Raw genomic sequence first — 23,221 nt, forward strand, 5'->3', positions numbered from 1 at the left:
TAGTTCCTGTAGATATTTAATGCATAAATTTCATAGCCTTCACACAAGTAAAGTTTAGTAGTTGTTTAAAAAGACCCTCACAAAATTTTGCCATGCAAATGGTTAGCTTTTGGTTTGACGTAGGTGTGCTAAAAGTATTTGCAACACACAGGATTCTCCCTTTCTTCTAACAGGTATAAATCGAATGAAGAGTATGTCTATGTCCGAGGGCGTGGGCGTGGGAAGTACATCTGTGAGGAGTGTGGGATCCGCTGCAAGAAGCCAAGCATGCTCAAGAAACACATCCGCACGCACACCGACGTGCGGCCTTACATCTGCAAGTTATGCAACTTTGCCTTCAAAACAAAAGGTGCATGTCTGTTTTTCTTTAAGAGGAAAACTGCTTTCATTATGGCTATGTAAGGTTTTGAATACTATGTTATAACTAACTCTCACAGACAGTAAGATGGCTTTGTTTGTGCCAATATAACTTCACAAAATGCATTTTCTCCCTAAGTGGTTATCTGAGATGCATGAGTGACTGGGGCTCCTGGTAGGATTTAAGTAATAGCCCCAGGCTTAGATCCTGTCGTCTCCAAAGGAAGTGGCTCCAGTGGCCAGGAGAGCTGTTACTGCTAGTTGGAAACATTCTGTGGACTAGATGATAATTGCATCAGGATTGAAACACTCCATCCTACTGGGAGACAGAACCTGCTGGCATTAGGCAGCAGCTGGAAAGAAAACACGTGCCCAAGGTCGGTTGGTTTCAAGAGCATGAATAATGTAGAGGTCCACAGGTCCCAGGTGGGCTCCTCCATCCACCGTGACATTAATTATGCATTGAAATCAGATAGCTCCTGTTCCTGTGTATTTATCAGCACAGAGGCAATTCCTTATTTTAAGGACACAACTGTTAATCGCATATTATTAGGAATTGCCTTGAAATGGTATTCTGCCCTTGCAAAAAAAAAATCTGTCCTTCGCAAATAGATTTATATAAAAGTATTTTCACAAGAAGTTGCTTTGGTTATATTTCTCTCATTTTATGAAAGCATGAACATGTCCAAAAGCCCAGTGTGCTCAGAAGACAAAGAAACAGGAGTTACCTACAGCACAACTTCGGAAAAAGCACATTCTGCATCGGCTCTGGTGGGTCCTAGGGCCATACCCTCCCCATAACATCCTTCATTTCCAACATTTTAACTTTAAATTTACACAACAGTCAACCTGCTCCACTGCCCTTCGAGGAAGATCAAAGCCAGTTAAAATCATCTCTGGTAGAGACCTGAATCAGTCTTTTCTGTTTGTAGAAGAGCTGTGGTTATAGCTCACACTCCTAGCTTGTTTGACTGGTTTGTTGGAAGCACAAACATGCATCCTCTCCACGTTGTTTCTTCTTTATTAAAAAAGTATCCAAAAGGTACAGGTGTGCCGCATTTTAAGCCAGGAAAAAAGGGGAGGGGGCACTCATTTGCATTTCAGAAGAAGTAAAAATAAACTCCTTTAAATAATATCCACTGTCCTTGTACAATCAAGCCTTTTGTATAGCACTTCCCTGAGGACTCCTTGGGAGATAAGAAAATGCTGGGCCTGGGGTGGATGTGGGGTGCTTTCGGGAACTCTGCATCCTGACGGTGCCCTGAGGTGAGCCCCAGCCCTTGGGGTGACCACTGGGCGTCCTGGGAGGGCAGCACCCTCGGCCCAGACAGAGCTACGGGATCCCAGCCCCGCGTGCAGCAGGAGCCAACCCTGGACATCCTCAGGCCTTCCGGAACAGAGGAGCGCGGAGGCTGGGCCCATCTTGGGGGCTTGCGTCTTCCGAGATTAGGTCGCTGCTCTCCGGGTTGAAGCGGGTAGTGTAGGAGCGAGTCCACGTTGTGCCGCTTGTGCGCTTCAGCATTGAATCTGGGAACAGTTGTCACAGTCTGGTGACAGTTTCTCTCTCTGTGTTTGGCTGTGTTTGCTAGGAAACCTAACAAAACATATGAAATCTAAAGCGCACATGAAGAAGTGCCTGGAGCTGGGCGTCTCGATGACGTCAGTGGACGATACAGAGACCGAGGAAGCAGGTAAATCAGAGTTTAGTTCGCTGACCCCTTCTCCCCACTCACTGCAGCTTGAGACTGAGGCAGTGAAAGGTGTTTAGAATTTGGTTAAAGCTGATCATTTGTCATTTTATTAAATACTAAATATAGAAGAGAAGTCTGACACATTGACTTTCCTAAAATCTACTGAGAAGATGTAATTACATCTCAGCTGAGACTGAAGGAAAAAGAGGCCTTACTATGGAAATGCTCTCTTCTAGAACCATGAAGGAAATCTAACTGCATTTGCATTGTGATAATAATTTAAATTTTATGAAGCTCTTTGGGATTTTTAAATCATTTTAATGCATTATTCCTATTAAGAGAAAACCTAGTAGAAAAAAAAAATCCATCATGAACTTAAGCAGAAAACCTGGGGGTTGCCCAGGCCCTCTGAGATGTAGACCACTTGCATGTAGATACGCCATTTTCATGTAGATGCGCTGCTTTCACATAGATTTGCTACTTAAATGTAAAGACAGTTACTTTCATTTTCCCTCTAGAATCATCATTAATAACATAAACTATGTTCATTTGTTGAGGGTTTTCTATGAGGGAACAATGTGCTGGGATATGAGGTCCCATTAGGGCATCTTTATTGTGGGGTGGGGCTGAAACCAGACAGGTACATGAAAGGATCAGAACCGACCCAGCTCCCATAGGCTGACTGCCCAGCGAGAGTTCTCAGAGCTCAGAGTGGGTGGAGGGCTGGGGAGACCTCAGGAAAGAGACAGGGCCTAGGTTTGCGCCTCACCTTGCTGTTTGGATCTTGAGCTCTACTGTCTCTATTCAACTATTTCAGAAAATATGGAAGAGTTGCACAAAGCAGCTGAGAAGCACAGCATGTCCAGCATTTCAACTGATCACCAGTTCTCAGATGCTGAGGAATCGGATGGCGAGGATGGAGACGATAACGACGACGATGATGAGGACGACGATGACTTCGACGACCAGGGAGACTTGACGCCAAAAACCCGGTCGCGAAGCACCAGCCCGCAGCCCCCTCGGTTCTCCTCCTTGCCCGTGAACGTTGGTGCCGCACCCCACGGGGGCCCTTCCGAGGGTTCCCTGGCACATCCTTCGCTGATGAGCTACTTGGTCACTTTGCCCAGCATTCAGGTCACTCAGCTCATGACCCCAAGTGACTCGTGCGAAGACACGCAGATGACCGCCTACCAGAGGCTCTTCCAGAGCAGGAGCACGGACTCTGAGCCCGACAAGGACAGGCTGAGCATCCCCAGCTGCATGGAGGAAGACTGCCTGCTGTCGTCAGAGCCCGGCTCTTCCCCCAGGGACTTCTCGCCCGCAAGCCATCATTCCTCCCCGGGGTACGACTCCTCACCCTGTCGAGATAATTCACCAAAGAGGTATCTGATGCCCAAAGGAGATTTATCACCCAGAAGACATTTGTCACCACGGAGAGAACTGTCGCCCCTGAGACATCTCTCACCAAGAAAAGAGGCTGCCTTGAGGAGAGAGATGTCACAAAGAGATGCTTCCCCGAGAAGGCATCTGTCCCCAAGGAGGCCAGTGTCACCTGGAAAGGATGTGATGGCAAGGAGAGACCTTTCTCCCAGAAGAGACCGCAGATACAAGACCTCCGTGAGAGCGCCGTCCCCCAGAAGGGCCCTGTACCCCAACCCGCCGTTGTCCTTGGGGCAGTATTTGCAAGCAGAGCCCATCCTGCTGGGGCCTCCCGTGAGTATAGCAGCTTTCTCTTGTAATCTGTGCTGAAGCCAACAGGGCCTCTCAGCAAAACCTAGAGTGGAATGCATCGTTGTCTGGGTACTTCTCACGGGCACATGTGGGGCTGGGTACCGAAAGGGGCAGGGGGCATTTTTACTGCATGTCAGGAGCAGGGCTGTGCATTGCCCCATGCAGTGTTGCATCAAGGCACTAGTGTGTTTCCAAGTTACAGCTGAGGCCTTTCTAGGTGTTTCCTAAGCTTCCCTAATGGGTGACCTGAGCTGAAACGCTTACGTGATTAAGCAACGGAAGCCTTTGGCATTTCATGAATGCATAGCCATAGCCACTTGGGACACTGAGGTGCCATTTACGTAACTCTTTGCCAGGTAAGGATTCTGACTCAGTCACTAGCCTTGACTTCCGAATGTGTGGGTTTTTGTAGTATGTACTGCACTCCTTCCCTTGTGCACAGTGCGATGGGGTGTGGAACTAGGAGGGGCTGAGGGAGGAGAGAAGGCCGCTCCCTTCCGTGTGTCAGTCAAGGGCGGGAGACGCTGGCACCGTCCTGCTGCCAGGGGAGCCCGAGTGAGCGAGAGGGCGGGGGCGGCCCCGAGGGGATGGGAGCCGGGAGAGCAAGGGGGCGGGGCAGGGCCCGGTGACTGACAGGCAGGCGGGCTCTGAGGCACCTGCTCTCCTTCCCCCGCGTTTCACTCCGCTGCTTCAGGGTTTTCACAGACTAAGGAACAGATACTTAGCATGTGCACGAAGTGATTCATTTTGAGTCTGTTGGTTGTTCATGGGCTATTTCTCCCCTCTTGACGCTTTGCTGTACTCTCTTTCTTCTGGATCCCTTCTCCCTTCTGGATCCCCTCTCTCCTCTGGATCCGCTCTTCCTTCTGGATCCCTTCTTTCCCCTCTGGATCCCCTCTCCCCTCCGGCTCTCCCATTTCTCCGCTATATCCCCCTCTCCCTTCTGGAGTCCCTCTCCCCGCTGGATTCCCTCTCTCCTCTGGGTCCCCTCCTTCCCCCCTGGATCCCCTCTCCCCTCTGGATTCCCTCTCCCCTGTGGATCCCCTGTCTCCTCTGGATCCCCTCTCCCCCCTGGATCCCCTGTCTCCTCTGGATCCCCTCTCCCCCCTGGATTCCCTCTCTCTTCTGGATCCCCTCTCCCCTCTGGGTCCCCTCTCCCCCCTGGATTCCCTCTCTCTTCTGGGTCCCCTCCTTCACTCCTGGATCCCCGTCCCATCTGGATCCCCTCTCCCCTGTGGATCCCCTCTCCACCCTGGATCCCCTCTCCCCTCTGGGTCCCCTCTCCCCCCTGGATTCCCTCTCTCTTCTGGGTCCTCTCCTTCCCCCCTGGATCCCCATCCCATCTGGATCCCCTCTCCCCCCTGGATCCCCTGTCTCCTCTGGATCCCCTCTCCCCCCTGGATTCCCTCTCTCCTCTGGGTCCCCTCCTTCCCCCCTGGATCCCTGTCCCCTCTGGATCCCCTCTCCCCTGGATCTCTGCCCTGGGAATCAGCACCATCCTTCGCAGTCAAAGGAGGCAGGTTCCTCTCTCCCACCCTTCCGCCATCCTGAATCATAAGCTTGGGGTGTCATTTTTAAGCTTCAGGGAAGCTCCCTCCTGCATTTCACTACCCAGTTCTCAACATCCTTTCTCTCAAGCCTGGAACCGACCTAGTCTTCGTGGTGCACTAGCTGCAGAAATATACATGGCAATCGTGGCACAACTTGAGGGCCAATTAAGCCGGCAAAGGAAAAGCAGTCCTCACCACAGGTTTCTGTGTCTGGGTGGTACTACGTAGAAGGGAAGGGTTTTCTTTCTGCAGTTTATGCCGTTACAGTTAGAGAGCTGCGAATCCCTGTGATTCTCAGGCACCATGAGGGGTGCACAGCTCTCTCTGGGGTGGCGGAGGCCCCCAGATGCTGAGACGCTGGTGGGGGGTGAGAGGAGGCCCTTGGCCTGCCCTGCAGCCCTGGCCGGCGTTTGCCAGCTGGACGTTCTCTGTGGTGTTTGTGAGACGCTGGAGCCTCTTCAGTCAGCAGCAGCCACAGAACACCAGCCTCAGTCAGGCCCCGGAGGAGACCCTCCACCAGCAGTGCACGGTTGGCCGGGCCGAGGACGTGCAGGGTGGGCTGAGGGGGTTCATCTAATTTGGGGATATGTTCCCAGAAAACTGCTGCTGGACAGAGATTGGTTTAATTAGTCCTGAGTTTGCACCATAGTTTTTTTTTTTTTTTTTTTGTTTTTTTTTTTTTTTTTTCATTTTTATTGAGATTGTTCAGATACCATACAATTATCCAAACATCCAAAGTGTACAATCACTTGCCCCTGGGTACCCTCATACAGCTGTGCATCCATCACACTTAATTTTTGTTCAATTTTTAGAAACTTTTCATTACTCCAGACAAGAAATAAAGTGAAAGATGAAAAGAGAAAAAAAGAAAAGGAAACTCTAAACCTCCCCTATCCCTAACCAACCCCCCTCAATTGTTGACTCCTAGTATTGATATAGTACGTTTGTTACTGTTTATGAAAAAATGTTGAAATACTACTAACTGTAGTATATAGTTTGTAATAGGTATATAGTTCTTCCCTATATGCCCCTCTATTATTAACTTCTAATTGTATTGTCATACATTTGTTCTGGTTCATGAAGTGCTTTCTAGTATTTGTGCAGTTGATCATGGACATTGCCCACCATAGGATTCAGTTTTATACATTTCCATCTTTTGACCTCCAACTTTCCTTCTGGTGACATATATGACTCTGAGCTTCCCCTTTCCACCTCATTCACACACCATTCGGCACTGTTAGTTATTCTCACATCTTGCTACCAACACCCCTGTTCATTTCCAAACATTTAAGTTCATCCTAATTGAACATTCTGCTCATACTAACCAAGAGCATCTACATTTCTTCCACAAGGCAGGAGGGAGAGTCAGAAGGTAGAGAGGCAACAGAAAGAGGAAACAAAAAAATGACAGCTAGGAAGCAGCAAAAGGAAAAATAACCTTAAATCAAAGTAGAATAAAGAATCAGACAATACCACCAATGTCAAGTGTCTAACATGCCTCCCCTATCCCCCCCTCTTATCTGCATTCACCTTGGTATATCACCTTTGTTACATTAAAGGAAGCATAATACAATGATTCTATTAGTTACAGTCTCTAGTTTATGCTAATTGCATCACTCCCCCAATCCCTCCCCATTTTTAACACCTTGCAAGGTTGACATTTGCTTGCTCTCCCTCGTAAAAGAACATATTTGTACATTTTATCACAATTGTTGAATACTCTAGATTTCACCAAGTTACACAGTCCCAGTCATTATCTTTCCTCCTTTCTTGTGGTGTCTCACATGCCCCCCACCTTCCTCTCTCAACCGTATTCATAGTTACCTTTGTTCAGTGTACTTACATTGTTGTGCTACCATCTCCCAAAATTGTTTTCCAAACCACACACTCCTGTCTTCTATCACCCTGTAGTGCTCCCTTTAGTATTTCCTGTAGGCAGGTGTCTTGTTCACAAAGTCTCTCATTGTCTGTTTGTCAGAAAATATTTTGAGCTCTCCCTCATATTTGAAGGACAGCTTTGCTGGATACAGGATTCTTGGTTGGCGGTTTTTCTCTTTCAGTATCTTAAATATATCACACCACTTCCTTCTTGCCTCCATGGTTTCTGCTGAGAGATCTGCACATAGTTTTATTAAGCTTCCTTTGTATGTAATGGATTGCTTTTCTCTTGCTGCTTTCAGGATTCTCTCTTTGTCTTTGACATTTGATAATCTGATTATTAAGTGTCTTAGCGTAGGCCTATTCATATCTCTTCTGTTTGGAGTATGCTGTGCTTCTTGGATCTATAATTTTATGTCTTTCATAAGAGATGGGAAATTTTTATTAATTATTTCCTCTATTATTGCTTCTGCCCCCTTTCCCTTCTCTTCTCCTTCTGGGACACCAATGATATGTACATTATTGTACTTTGTTTCATCCTTGAGTTCCCGGAGACGTTGCTCATATTTTTTCATTCTTTTCTCCATCTGCTCCTTTGCGTGTAGGCTTTCAGGTGTTTTGTTCTCCAGTTCCTGAGTGTTTTCTTCTGCCTCTTGAGATCTGCTGTTGTATGTTTCCATTGTGTCTTTCATCTCTTGTGTTGTGCCTTTCATTTCCATAGATTCTACTAGTAGGTTTTTTGAACTTTTGATTTTTGCCGTATACATGTCCAGTGCTTCCTTTACAGCCTCTTATCTCTTTTGCAATATCTTCTCTAAACTTTTTGAATTGATTTAGCATTAGTTGTTTAAATTCCTGTATCTCAGTTGAAGTGTATGTTTGTTCCTTTGACTGGGCCATAACTTTGTTTTTCTTAGTGTAGGTTGTAATTTTCCGTTGTCTAGGCATGGTTTCCTTGGTTATCCAAATCAGGTTTTCCCAGACCAGAACAGGCTCAGGTCCTAGAGGGAAGAAATATTCAGTATCTGGTTTCCCTGCGGGTGTGTCTTAGAAAATTGCTCCACCCTTTGATGCCTCAGGTCACTGTGCTTTTCTGCCCAGCAGGTGATGCCTGTTAGCCTATAATTCTTGACTGGTGTGAGGAGGTATGGCCGTGTTCCCCCAGGCTCTGGGGTCTGGTTCTGAATGGAAAGGGCCCCACCCCTTTCCTCCTAGAGAAGACAGACCCCCAGGTGGAGGTCATTAGCATTTCAATGGTCTCGCTCTCTGCTTGTGCTGTCTCCACCCTTCCCGGAGTCACAACCCTGGAAACTGAAAATGACTGGGGCTTTCTCCACTGAGCCAGAAAAGAAACAGATAGTCCCCTTCAGACCCAGTCCAAGGCAACCCTCCTGCTCTCCAAGGTCAGTCGTCACCCAAAGCCTCCGTTTTTTGGGGCTGCGTACCTGTAGTGAGCAGTTCACACTTGCTACTTAAAACCCCAGTTGGAGCTCAGCTGAGCTGTATTCGCTTGCTGGGAGAGAGCTTCTCTGTGGCACCATGAGGCTCTGCAGCTCGGGCTATGGGGGAGGGGGTCTCCCGACCTGGTTCCGCAGGTTTTACTTACAGATTTTATGCTGTGTTCTCGGGCATTCCTCCCAATTCAGGTTGGTGTATGATGAATGGATGGTCTCGTTTGTCCCCCCGCAGTTATTCTGGATTATTTACTAGTTGTTTCTGGTTTTTGTAGTTGTTCCAGGGGGACTACTTAGCTTCCACTTCTCTCTATGCCGCCATCTTGCCTGAGTCTGCACCATAGTTTTTTTAAACCAGCTGTCCTGGATTTTTAATTGAGTTGCTAAACTTTACCATTCATGAAGCCTGAGTTTTGTGCAAGGCAGTTATGAAATATAATTGTCTTTAGAGAATGAATAGCCTGCTGCTTTGTTCACATTCCATGAGGGATATGGGAGTCCTCCATGAAACAGGCCACTGGTCTCAGGCACTTCTCACTTGCTGCTCTGTCCCACCATCTGGAGAGGCAGAGAAGGATTTCCTTCTCTCTGTGTTGGTGAATAAGATTCTTATGGTCCAGAGCAAAATAGAATTGGCAGTGCTTGAGAACTGTTTCTCCTGGTTGCTGTGTTAGATGAGTCTTCATTCCAATGCTGGTTAATTGGAATCAGACTAAAAATCCTTTCTGATTGAAAGGCTGTTAGCCCTGCCTTGTCTATGTGCATAACCTTGACAGAGGGCTCCAGCCTGGCTCCGTCTGGAATGACAAGTTCAGGGAGCAGGATGGAGGAAACGATATTCAGTCTCCAGGAGTCCTTCTGCCTTGCCATTTCTGCCCTAATGCCTTTGCCTAGTTTTAATTGTAGGATAGATAAAATAAAAAGGAGCATAATAGGTCATTTATTCGGGCATACAATAAATATCTTTGAGAATCTTCTATGTATGTCTCGAAGATGGTCAGAAAAGGTATGGTCTGAAAGGTATGGTCTGACCTCATCGTGAGTTGGCCTTATCTTTTATAAGGAAATAGATTTCCTTTTCCATTTTCCAAGTTTGGATTGATAAATTGCCAGGAGGGAAAGGAAGGTGTGCTCTGTTCCTGAGTGTGCAGTGCGGACGGGTATTGGGGCCATGACGTGGTTCCCGGCCAGCCCGACCTCTGCCGCCTGTGTGGGCTTGGGCAGCTCACCTGGCCTCTTTCCAGCAGTTTCTTACCTGGTGGCTTGCAGATCTCCCTCCCTGGAAGGACTTGCCCTTCAGCCCCAAGAGCACAGTAAGTTCACAGTCACCCACTGTAGCACCTTCCATCACCCTGGTTGAGGCTGTGCTCTCCACAAGCCCCCAGCCGAGCACCTGCCTCCCGTCCCTTGTCCCTTTCATCTTCCTCATGCATTACCCCACCTCACTCCCCTCCCCCAGTAAACCTCCTGCACCCCTGACTCCTTCTGAGCATTTGCTTCCAGGAAGACTCTACCAGTACAGACAAGAGGGTAAAATATCTGGTACAGGAGATATGTCTAGAAGGGCACGTAATCCAGCCCACACATGAATTCATTGTTCATATTTCAACAGCAGAGACGTTCCCTACTGTAATTTAAGTAAAATGGGAGTTTGTCTACCATGTTACAAGGCCCAAATTGCAAAACAAAATAAGGTCTCAGGTGGAAGGGATCCAAGGTGATTTGGAGAGTGAAGACGGAATGAGTGGGGGGAGAGGGTGTGTGCCTATGTGTGGGGATGCCCCATGGCTTTAGGGGCAGTGCAGGTGGCACATGGAGGAAATTGTCCTCAGACACCTATTTCTGCGCTTTTGATGATTTAATTTCTGGTCAGAAAAGGTCTGAATAGGAAACTTTAATTCTTACCACAAATAACATCTTATTGGAGTGAGAACATGTTGAATATATTCCAGTCTTAGAAGCTAATTCAATGCCCTTTGTAGGCTTTGAGTTGGGGATCTCAAGTCAGTTCGCGTAATGGGACATTTCTCCCTCTGTGGGGTGGAGCCATCTCACCCACACCCCACTCCAGTCCCCGTGCTGAGGAGGTGTGAGCAGAGCATGCCGGAGACCAGCAAAGCAAAATGGAAAAGGAGCCACGCTGCATCTCCTTGAAACTCTGAATCTGTGATAACCGTGATTGAAAAGATTTGTCTGTTTATCTTCAGAGATTATTACAGTAGGCCTTACGATGCTTCCACCCAGGCATGTCTTTCTTCTAAATCAGAGTCGATGCAGTACGGAGTTTTGTGTGTTTGTGGCAGTTAAATGATTCTTTCTCAAACCGTAAAATTCCCACCTGGTCCTTCCTGGCTTCTGAGGCCCTTCTGACTACAAGGTGGGTGAGGACACGCTTCTGGGCGTGGGGGGTCATTTGTTTCTGGCTTGAATAAGGTGTGGCCCCGATAGCAGAGATGCTGTGTAATTCAGAGCTCCTGGACCAGTCTCACCGTCAGAACAGAACCGGATGCATCACTAATCAGATAGAGCCTACCCCTGACCGTTAGAACTGAAACATCCTTGGAACGAATTAGCTCATTATTTGTCTCTCTCCTGGGATACTACCCTACTTGATAGGTTTATATCCATCTATTTTAAGTTCTCAAGATAAAAAAAAGGGGGCTGAGTCTTATCGTGTAGTTCTAAGTTGTGTTTAGTCATGAAAACAAGTATAGAAAATAGGTTCTATATTTTGGAACTGGTGTCGTGAAATCTGGAGTTCTGGCCCAGAATTTTGAGTATCCTTATTTCACTAAGAGCCAAGAAGATATGTAAGTGGAAATAATAATATAAGAAGAACTAATCCACAATTGCTTTTGGCCACCAGCTACATAAGAGAATATGAGTTGCAATTAATTGAAATATTTAATGTTAATTTCTTTGCTGGTGTTACAAAAATCGCCTTTGGTATATGCTTTAAATGGCCTTACTTTATGATTTCATGAATAATCTGGTCTTCCAGGGAACTGTCTCTTGAGCAGGGATTTATTCCTTTAGACCAGTGTCTTATACATTGAGGAAACGATCTGTGGATCATCATTTTGTCATCTGTTCTGTGGAACATTAAAAAAAAAAAAAAAAAGTCAGTTTTCAGTCTTGTTGATCCAGTTGTACTTATCAACACTTAAGAAAAATACTAAAAATCTGCCCAGGATGTACACAGATGGCAATCGTCTAACTTCTAAAATACACGGATACATTCTGATTTAGTTAGAGCTATTTCTTTTAAATCGAAAAATCTAATGTCAGTGTTTTTTGCTTGGTAAACTTTTCCTAGTAATTATCCATGCTTTTGCTTTGATGTTCTCTTATGGGGGAAAAAAAACCATAAAAAACAGAACTGAAATGTGTATCTGTACCGATGCTGGTTAAAAACAAAAGTGCTTTCCACAGCTGACCACTTCATTCAGGGATTGCAAAAGACAACTGGGGCGTCTCCTTTGTCTTGAAAGTCGGAAAACCGAGGCAAGGAGTAGGTGTTTAGTGTGATGGCTGCATGAGCGGATGGATGGACTCGCCTGGTGGGGAGATGACACGTACGGGGTGGGCTCTGAAGGTTTCTCTCTGTTTCCCCCGCAGAGTTTCCGAAGAGGCCCACCTCAGGTTCCCTACTTCAGTCTCTACGGAGACCAAGAAGGTGCTTTTGAACATCAAGGCTCCGGCCTTGCCCCCGAGGCCCCGACTGACCACGTCTTCAGTCACCTTCCACTCCACTCCCAGCTCCAAGTGCGCGCCCCTGTTCCCATGGTGCCAGTTGGCGGGATTCAGCTGGTCCACTCCATGCCGCCGGCCCTGCCCGGTTTCCACCCCCCGCCCACATTGCCTCTGCCCATGGAGGGCTCCGAGGAGAAGAGGGGCGCTTCCGGGGAGCCCTTCGCCAAAGAGCCCCCCGCGCTCTCCAGGCTGCCCGGCTTGCAGGCATCTGGTCGCCCTTGCGCTGCCTCCTCTCCCCGGCTGCTGATGAAGCAGAGCACCTCGGAAGACAGCCTGAACGCCGCCGAGAGGGAGCAGGAGGACAACATACAGACCTGTACGAAAGCCATTGCCTCGCTCCGGATTGCCGCCGAAGAGGCCCCTCTGCTGGGGGCTGACGCCCCGGCACGGGGGCAGGAGCCCCCACAGAAACCCTGGGAGAGTGCACACGCAGGCATCAGGCACTTCAGTGGGGCTGAGCCGGGCCCGCCCTGCCCCGCGGCTGCCCACCTGGACTTGCAGGACGGCGAGAAGGACGCTTTCGGTACATCGCAGACTGCATCAGCTCATTCCACGTTTTACAGCCGGAGTGGCGGGGACGACAAACAGCCGGGCTTCCCCAGCAGCCAGGAGTTACCTCCGAGCACAGAGGAACGCAGAGAGCCTTCGCCATCCGAGAAGAGCAGACTGCATTGATCCAAGATGCATGGAGACTCATTTCCACGTGTTCCCATTTTCTTTTCTAGGAATAGGGGCGATCCAGTCGGTAGCATGCCTGTCCTAAGTTACGGTAGTTTGCTATTATATATACTTTTGTTATATCAGAAGAATTAGGTAAAATACCAAGTCATCACGAGCCTGACCAAAACAAAATTTGAAATTAACCTATTGGGTCTGGTACTTTTAAAATTGTACAGATGTTTGTGCCTTTTCTTTACTTTGCTTATATTCTTATAAGCATTTTTTAGCAGTAATTTGTACATATTTTAGAATTTGTGTATCTGCTTTGTAATAAATGTAATTTCTTTCCTTTTTTGGACACTTGGATCTAAATGATGTAAAGCAAAATGGCATCAATATATATGTGAGGTTGCACTAAAACATATTTTTATATGATTAAAACTGAACAGCTTTTATGTACAGCTCCAATTCTGTAATACTAATATTTATTTACTTTGTTTCATAAATTGTACATTTTTTCTTAATGTTGTGGATTGCTTTTCTATGTGAAGCATGGGGTTTACCGTTGCATAACTAGAACAAAAATGTATATTGTAAACAAGATATTTAAACTAGAGTATCTTATTCTGCACTTACGCATTAGTTTAAAAAAAGAAACGATAAAGGATGTATCAGTCAGTTCTTAACTCTTGTAAATTTTTTTTGTCCCTTGTTTGCTGGATTGACTATAACTTAAGTGCTGATTGTGATTTTAAACCGATAGTACCGTAAAGCATTAAAGTAAACAATGTGCTATTGTGAGTTTTTTCAAACCTTTATAAATCAGTTATAAATAATATTAAAGGTATTTGGTCTTATGTGAACATGTTGATCTATATACTCAACTAAAAATGTGGGAAAACATTCCGCCCCATGTAAATATGTACAAGTGCATCACTGGTACAACTTTATGTAACTCGGTCGGACCCTGGGTTGCACAGACCTACGCCAGAGTGTCTTTCCAGGTTGAGCAGCGAAGCACAGAGGACTGTGTGCGCTTGGTCACCGGCCGGCCCGGTGGCTTGGCAGGTGGTGCTGTGCACTGCCCGTGGACAGGCCCTGGGTCGAGAAGCCAGCTCGCTGCTGGCCGCACCTGATGGCAATGGCTAGGCCTGGGCTCGGGGTGGGCGAGCACGGGGGCCAGGGTGGAGACCTGCTGGCCGCTCGGCGTGTCCTGCTGATCGGTCCATGCGCTGCCAGGGGCTGGCCACAGCCTTAGGGAAGCCACTCTCTCCATCCAAGAGGGGACGAGGGGCTCTCCCGGCTATCTCAGGGGGAAAGCGGGAAAGGAGCTTTCAAGGAAAGAGAACTGGGGGAGGGTGGTGTATTTTGAATGTCCCATTCAGAATGGCTTTGGGTTCGTGTCTGAAGGTGGGAGAGCCTTTGGGTGCAGGTTCAGAGGAGGGGCCTAGAGGGAGGTTGCCGGGACCTGTGCACGCACACGTAGTGGGGTTGTTCGTGCTACCTAGTGGATTCTAATTCTGTGAAACCAAGTTTGTATATGGAATTACATTAAGGAGTGTTCTTTAAAAAGAGAAATAAATATACAATTACATGCTGGAGGTGTCTAGTTTTCATGTGTTGTTTGACATTTTAATTTCCCGCTTCTGTTGCTAAAGAAATTTGGATGCTGCCACCTGTGCTTCTATGTGCTGGGCTTTGCCCATCCTGAGGACAGACAAGGAGGAAAGCTTTTAACAAGCGAGAAGACGTTCCCTGACATTTGCAGTGTGCTGTCCGTTAGAAAAGAGAGTGGCCACCAAGGGTCCACTCTTGGACCTAAATATGGATATCCAAACCTAAATATGGCCATCAGCAACTGAGCATTCCAGCTAAAAGGACTCATGAATGAAGCAAACTAACATTCCCCCCCTGCCCCCCTCCATAGGCACACGCACCTGCAATTCCACTGCAAAACCTCTTTACTTCTGCTGAGGTGGCTGAAGGCAAAAACTTACCACAAACTACCCACAAATAACAGTTCTTTTAGGATAAAAGAGTTTAAACTTTTTTTTTTTGTATTAAAAATACAAGTTCATTAAAGGTCAAAGTCTTTCCAGATTTGCATTATAAAAGTCTCAAATTGAAGGGTTTACAGGTTGCCTATTTTATTTTATGAGCCAGACTGTCTTTTTAAACCATGTTTTACAAGGTGAATGGAAGGTCAACCCAGCCAGCCAGGTTGCAGAGCAGATTCCTCGAAATGTTTTATGGAGGCTGATTTGCATGTCTTACTCCTTGTGCACGTGTGTGTGTGTGTGTGTGTGTGTGTGTGTGTGTGTGTGTGTGTGTGAGATCCCAGGCCAAATCAAATCACTCTTTTCTTTCCTTCTTCCTCTGTAATTTATCACTCAAGTGTTCATTCATTCATTAAAAACAAAACACAACAATTTGTACGTGCTGCTATGGGCTAGGAAGTATAGGATGAATGTGTATTCCTGACACCAAGGAGCTCCAGCAAATGGGAGACGCACGCAGAATAAAGATTTGCAATATGATGGAAGTGCTAAAACAATCGTGCATGCGGTGTGTTGAGTAAGCTCAAAGAAGAGTCCTGCTGAGGTTGCGAGGAGAGATGGACAGGCCCACCACATGGTAGCCTTGAAACAGACCCTGGAGACAAGCTAGTGAGCCTTTCCTTCAGCAGATGCCTCTCCATCCCCTGCAGCAGGACACTGCTTATGTTCTGGCAGGTGGCGAGTGAGAAAGAAGCGGAAAACAATGCACTCGGCAGATCATTTGGGATGGCCACTGCAGTGGCGGGGAGAAAGCAGCGGAAGCTGGCTCCTGGGTGAGTGGTAGGCTGGAAGATGGAGAAGCTAGAAAGGCCCATCGAAGTCCAGTTTCCTCCTGCAGCCTGAGGAGCTCAGGTCTGGCTCCAGACACAATGGGGAGTGAAGAATGATTAAAGCAAGAAAGACACATCACTGATGTTGGTTTTGTGTTATTTAGAAAAACCCCCTGTGAAGCAATGAAGATAATGGCTTTGAGGGCTAGAGAATAGAGGCAGAATGACCAGGTAGGAGAATTGTGCAACGATGTGTTCTCTAGGGATATGAAGACAGCAAGAATCCAAACAGATGGCGGACCCGAAGATAGAAGAGACCCTTTTGCTTAGCAAAGAGGAATTGATCGGACTTAGTGGCTGGTTTGGTGTCAGGGATGAAAGAGATGAAGAGTTCAAGACCACTGCAGTTGTTAACTTGGACACTTGAATGAAGGTCTTGCAATTGACCAACAAAAGAGAATGTATTTGTACAAGACGCAGGTAATTAAATGAGCTCCCCAGTTTTACGTTGTCAGTTCAAAATGAGGAGACTGACCTCAAACAAGAAGTCCTGGGATGCAGATGAGGCTGTCAGTCCCCGAAACTTCGGCACAGCTTAGAGGGCTGCACTGGGCGGAACCCAGAGGGTAGAGGACGTCTTGAGAACTTCCAAAGGAGGCACAAGGAACTGGGAGCCAACAAGGAGATGCGTTTCAGATGACAGCGCACGTCATGAACGCTAAGCCCTAACTGTACACCATTTTGTGAGATTTTTGAAAACTTGATTTCCATAAGTTCTACCAGATCTTGAAAGCAAGAACTTAAGAACATCTCAGTTTTTTAGGAAAAAGACCACAACTCTCTGCAGGGTTATAAAACTATGATATTTCCCAAAGTAGCACTATGCAGCTTTATTATGAAAACAATTAATTAGAGATTATCAAATTAACCTGACATTCACAAACGCCTTTTCCAAAGCCATGGCTAAGGAAAGTCAGGTGGAGTTTTCAAGGAGAAAAAGGAGGTTTGTTGCAGAACTCAGGCTAAATTTCCCGTTCAGAATTGTTTAAAGGACAGTTCCTGATTATTTGTGTTCCTGTCATTTAGGCCAGTTACCATCACAACAATTTACAGTGAAATTTGCTAAGGTTGAAGAAACTCAGTAATGCAAGAAATGTAAAGCCCATTTCTGCCCTGGACAAGCAAGTAATTATTGTTTTAGAACACCTTATTAAATACAGCTGCTGCTTTTTTTTCCACACTATAATTTCTCCCCAGGGCAGGTTTAGCATCATGTAGAATATTAGACGTTCCCACTGATTTCTGAATACAGAAAAACTTCTGCTTACCCATACTCTATATTATGTAATAAACCAGACTTAGCCACGTATTGAACGTACTGAAGAGTAGGAAAAATGACAGAAAGTATCTGATTTGGCATTATAAAATGCCTGATGATTGACAAACCAAAGATACCCAACACCCAAATATCTAGAACGTGCTACAGATTATTTTATGTGTACACAACCATTGCTTAGCAACACAAGATAACCTTTAAAAATATATGTTAGTCATCAAAATGAATCAAACCAGCAGAATTCCTCTCTAATCATAAATATCTATGATGTATTTCAAACTCAGCTATAGATCACTGGCACTTTTTATACTTCAGGTAGATGACAAGTTTGGTATCTTGTTGAAGCTCAAGTTTAGTAATTAGGGTTCCATGTGAATAGAATGTATTTTCGGCAAAACAAATTAGAATGCTCAATGAGGATACATTTTATTAATTCATGGAAAAATCATGTTAATGAATAAGATTTTCTAAAGTAAAAACCTTTCTATACAAAAAAGTCTAAAGAATCATAGAATGATAATGGTGATTATGCCGTATCCCTCAAAGAAAAAATGAAAAGTTCAAGCATTTTTGTGGATAATTCAGGGTGCAAAAGGTGAAAGAGCTGCAGCAGGACTTCCCTGATGGGAACAAGGCCTGGGATTGCCTAACTGTTGGCTGTTTGCGTATCTCAAACACAAAGGCGCTGAGGGCTGGGTGCTCCCCTCTGAGCACTTCGTCTGCCTCTAAGGGCTGCAGGGAATGTGTCTCCTCAGAGTCTTGCCCAGGTACAGCCAAGCGCCAGCTCTGGGATCCTTGTGTGTTCCTCATCAACGTCCTTAGGGAGACCGAGTTCCAGGTGTGGGTGTGTGAATAAAAGGCGCCGTGTTAGCAGGACTCTCCAGAGAAACAGGACCAATAGGAGTTATGCCTATACATGAAGAGATTCCTTATAGAAATTGGCTCATGAGACCATGAGTCTGAGGGGATTGGAAAGTCTGAACTCCATAGTGTAGACTCCAAGTTGAAAACTCAATGAAAATGGAGTTGGATTCCCCAGGAGAAATTGCAAGTTGGAAACTCCAATGACACTGACATTGAATTCCGCAGGAAAAGCTGGTTGGCAGAGAGTAGAGATAGAAATTAATTCTGACAGCTGAAATCCTCAATTCTCCCTTTAAGGCTTCCAAGTGTTGGGATGAGGAGACATCTCTCCTTACTGAAGGCAATTCTCTTTGTTGATTGTAAATGCAATCAGCTGTAGATGCAGGCAACTGGCTAATGATTTAAATCCATCTATGAAATAACCTCACAGTAGCAATCAGGCCAGTGCTTGCTTGACCAAACAACTAGACATCATAACCCAACTTGGCTGACACTAGAAATTAACCCTCAGTTTTAGGAATATTCTTTGTTATGGTTTGAGAGTGGGTGATGGCTTTTTTTCAGAAGTTGCAGACTCAGTATTATCCTTGAGTCAGCTGCTGCTTATTGTTGTACCACGTAGGAAAAACCACAGGAAAACACAGTCTGTGGTCCAGCAACCCAGCGCCTTGGTTTGGGACAGCATCCCAATACAATAGCATTTTTAGCAAACAGTGATAAAAGCTGTGTGCTCTGCCCTCTTTTATATGCTTTCATCTATTCACTCATTTCAAATTCACAAAACAGAGGGAAGTCGTTTGCTTAAATTTACACTGCTAGCCATCAGGAGGGCAGGAGTAGGCACTGCAGCAGCACTGTCCGAGAGACCTTGCTGCACTGGTGGAAACGAGCTACGAGCTACATCTGTGTGCGCCGAGAAATAGCCTCTACCCACGTGTGGCTAACGAGATGCTGGAATGTAGTGAGTGCAACAGAGGAACTGAATTGTCAACTCTATTTCATTATATGTCATCTAAACTTCAGGATCCACGTGTGGCTGGTGGCTGGGCAGCTCCCGATGCTGCACACTTACCGTTGGGACCACCCCTGGGATTCCCACCTTGGGGTCGTGGGGAAGGTCAGACACAGCCCCCAGCCCTGGGCAGATGGGAGGACAGCAGTGCCTTAGTCACAGGGACTCACAGCCCAAAGAGGAGGACGTGCACCCACGGGGCCCCCGGAGCTGCCCTCGGAGCAGAGTGAATGACCAGGGGTCATGGGAGGGGGTCTGTGTAGTGACAAGAGGGTGGGGTGCCCCTGGTTCCCACGGGAGAAGGTGATGAGCTTGTTAGGATAATTCCTCGGGCTCGCAGGAACTGAAGCCCGTCAGGTTGAAGACGGGGTGAGGTGCAGTTGATCTAGCTGATGGGGGACTAGCTGGGTAGTGAGCCTTTCCCATGGGATGGGGGGTCCTATCTGGCAGCACAGGGAAGCTCACAGCCGGGCCTTTGCGGCCCTCCCCTCTGCATGTCTCACGCAGTGCACTGGCACACACGTTCCCTCTTGAGAAAAAGTGAGCACCTGCCATGGGCCAGGCTCTCTCCTTGGCCCTGAAGATACAGCAACAAATAAAAATGATCAACATTCTGTCTAGAACTTGTGTTCAGTGCTTACCACTAAATAGCCAGCAAAGGATTTTAGTGATGCAGTCCTATCCATTTCCCCCCCACCTGCTGAGTTTCAGACCTGGGGGACTTGCGCACGGAATGTCGCCAAAGCCTGACTGTACAAAGAGGCGGGCAAGCTGCTGAGAAGCGCCACCTTCCCCTCCCGCCAGAAGTCTCCTCTAGAAGCTAGGAAGGGTGTGCACGGGGTCCTCAAGACCAGGGTGGGACCCCCCCACTCCCCCTCCCCCCTTTCTCTACCCGCACAGGAAGCAGCGGTCCCCAGAGGACAGCCTCTGCCCCCAGCCCCTGGAAGTCCCACCGTGCCTTTCTGCTGGCCACACGCACGTAAGCAGGTGGGACGCGGAAGAGAAGAGTCAGCCCAGGGGGTCCATCTTGGAGTCATGTTACAGGTCAGCCCAGCTGGGTGAGCAGGCCACGTCTTCTCCCGGGGGGGATGGGAGAGGCAGGGAAGATGCAGGGGCTATGGGCCAGATCATTCCCCCAAAGATCTGCTGGAGTGCTCCTCCCCAGTGCCTCAGAGCGTGATCGTACTTGAAGGCACAGCTGAGTAGGACAGGCCCGAATCCAATATGGCCTGTGTCCTTGAAGTGGAGCAGAGGAGCGAAGACGGCCATGTGACAACAGGGACCGAGATCGAGTCACCCCAGGGGACACTAAGGCCCGCGGGAGGCTGGCCCAGAAGCCGGGAGGGTGCTCCTGGGGGGAAGAGCTTCTCCCCTAAGACTTCAGATGCAGCCCGGCCCCGCCAGGACCCTGATTTTGGACCTCTGGTCTCCAGAGCTGTGAGAGGATAAATTTCTATTGTTTCTAGCCTCCCGGTTTGTGGTGTTTCTGACGGCAGCCCTAAGCAACTAAGGCACAGGGTTTTTCCCTTCTCTGCACGCTGCAAGCTGACTCTTAGTGGGGGCCTGGGGGCAAAATGCCTCCTCGCTCATTTCCCTTTTGTCCGAGTAGCTGAGACTGTGGAAAACCACACTGGGGACCCCTCCACAGCGCCAAGGACCCACTGCTTTCCCCAAACACACTCTACAACTCCGTTATCCTTTTGGAACCAGTGAGGTGAAAATTCAGCTGACATTCAACTGAAACAAATTAGACAAAGAAATTAAACAAATCAATGGTATCTTATGCCAAAAATTAAACCATGCACCTTTCTGGGAGAGAACGAAGCCCTACGTAAGGTGATCTCAGTGTTTCGTTAAGTTTCCTAAGGATGGCAACTAACCAGCTCCTTTCTCATGCGCAGGAGAGAGGTTAATCCGTTGCACACAGTGGATGTCCTAGCGCATTAGGGCTTCCTAGCCTCCTGGAACCCCATTTGAGAAGCACTGGACCACGCTGTTCACCCAGCTCAGCAGAAGCCCGGTCACATGGTCAAACCAGAAACCATATGCACATAAATTCCCCCAACTGCACAATTCCAGATGTGAACACTGCTTCATTAATACTTCCAAGAATAAACTTAAATTCCCAGAGAATGCCCTTTCCTTTTTAAATTACAGTCCAAATTAACGTAAGTCCTGATTTTGCTTCCTCCAGCTCCTTATTCCATTTAGAACCACAGAGAAACCTCCCTCAGGGGCCTGGAGGGACCCTGATTCAGACCCACCAGGGGTTTCAGTAGGTTCTTAGTGCCACTCAGCCACGTGGGGTTCCTGGCGGAGAAAGAGAAAGAGTTTCTGGAGAAGACCACCAGGTGGCAAAGAAAGTTGTCCTCTCCAGCTGTGCCTTCCCCAAATGACACACGGTGAAGCTGTCAGTTTAGCACAGGATGACGGCTTCTGTCTGGGTCTCTGCCCTGAAGTGAAGCCCCCTTCCTGCTGTCTGAACCAGAGCCCAGGGTATGCACCCCCAGATGTTTCTGTGCAGAAGGGACCGGCTGGGTCAGCTGAGTTCTACTAGACACCTAGCGTGAGCCCTGCTAAGCCTGAGATGCATGCTGTTTCATGTTCTCCTTGTAGCAGGCCTGTAAAATAGCTCTCAGGATTCCCATATCACAGAGCCCTAAAGTGAGTTTTCCAAAACAATCATAAGGAAGTCACATACATTCCCAAGATTACATAGGTGAGTGCCAAACCCAGGTCAGGCCAACTCCAGAACCAACCATTCTGTTACTTCATGATCTGTTTGACGTGAATTTATAGCTACCAGCTCTCAAAGGAAACCCATTCTTCATTCATTTGTTCATTCACTCATTGAACAAATCTTTATTGACGGGCCACTCTGGGCAGCCCCGTTCATTAGAAACAATGGAGTGCAGGCAGGGTTTGCACCAGGAGCACGGCGAGTGCTAAGATGGATGAACCTCAGCAAAGCTAACGCGGATTTGGGGCAGGCAGCCTGTCAGAGGGGTCTCCGCTCCGGGCCAGGTAGTGGGTGTGGCTGTTGGGGGTGTGAGGGTGGGCACCAGGCGTGCAGAACACAAGGAGAGTCACATGCCCAGATGCCACAGCAAGAGAGAGCAGGGGCAACCGTGAAGGCAAGAAGCTTCCACACAGATGGAGCAAAGGCTGTGAGCTGGGGCACGGGGAGAGGAAGAGGACAGGGCGGCACTGGAGGGCAAACTCAGGTCACATCGGCAGGACCCAGCAAACTCGCTGCATCTGGGGACTAGAAGATTTTAGGTAGGAGGATGGTGTGTTCTAGAAAGAGCCAAGGGTTCAGCGCAGCTTCACTGTCCAGTCAGGAGCCCCAGCTCTTTGGGACATGAGCACACCGGAGCCTTGCTGGTCAGAATTGCTTTGTGCTGTAAATGTAAACACACACTGGATTTTGGAGCTGTAGCCCAAGGAGGATGTAAAATATTAAGAATCTTTCATACTACTAACATCGAAATGAAAACATGTGGGATGTATTAGGTTAAATAAAATGTCATTAAGATGACTTTCATGTGCTGCTCCTTTTAGACGTTGGTACCAGAAAAATTTTAATTGCATATGTGGCTCATGTTGTACTGCCCCTGTCTGTGGGGGTGAGGGATGGGGTGTGATCAGGGCTCCTGGGCCCAATTAGGAGACGAGGGTGCCCTGAAAGGGTGTGGCAGGGCCGAGATGGAGGAAAGCCGGCAGACTTGAAATGACTGGGAGGTGGAATTCTCGGGAATGGTGGTTTCATAGGGCCAGGCTCTTGGGAAAGAGAGGAGCCGTGGCTCATGCCCCACTCCTAGCTGGCCACGAATGGGTTACAGAAGGCACCTCCTCACTACCAGGTCAAAACGGGGAGCAGGGATGCAGGTTTGAGGGGGAAGTGATGAGTTCCCCGAGTGGCCTGGGGCACCCACTGTAGAGAGCTCCAGGGAGCACCTGGGTGTGTGGTCCTTCTGGGGCTGCACCAGCAGTAAAATAGTACAATGCAGCCTGTACTTGATTTAAAGCCTGCCAGGTGCCAGACAAGTATCATCCCATTTAACCCTTACATGTATCGGCTGATTAAAATGTGCCCCTGACGCCTTTC

General features: G+C 47.6%; 1 protein-coding gene across 6 annotated transcripts in view; it reads left to right on the top strand.

Annotated features, from left to right (window-relative positions):
- HIVEP2 (HIVEP zinc finger 2) overlaps positions 1-14,675 on the top strand; it is a 195,206-nt gene extending 180,531 nt beyond the window's left edge. For 5 of the 6 annotated variants that reach the window (XM_037842122.1, XM_037842124.1, XM_037842123.1 and 2 more), the window contains 4 exons: positions 174-349; positions 1,947-2,048; positions 2,866-3,761; positions 12,280-13,089. In XM_037842122.1, coding sequence (XP_037698050.1) covers positions 174-349; positions 1,947-2,048; positions 2,866-3,761; positions 12,280-13,089 — 1,984 coding nt within the window. Of the gene's footprint in view, positions 1-173; positions 350-1,946; positions 2,049-2,865; positions 3,762-12,279 lie in introns of all 6 variants that reach the window. The other variant, XM_037842126.1, reaches the window with a different exon arrangement.
- Positions 14,676-23,221: the final 8,546 nt, after the last annotated feature.

Source organism: Choloepus didactylus, chromosome 7, assembly GCF_015220235.1.
Source record: "Choloepus didactylus isolate mChoDid1 chromosome 7, mChoDid1.pri, whole genome shotgun sequence".
Taxonomy (NCBI): domain Eukaryota; kingdom Metazoa; phylum Chordata; class Mammalia; order Pilosa; family Megalonychidae; genus Choloepus; species Choloepus didactylus.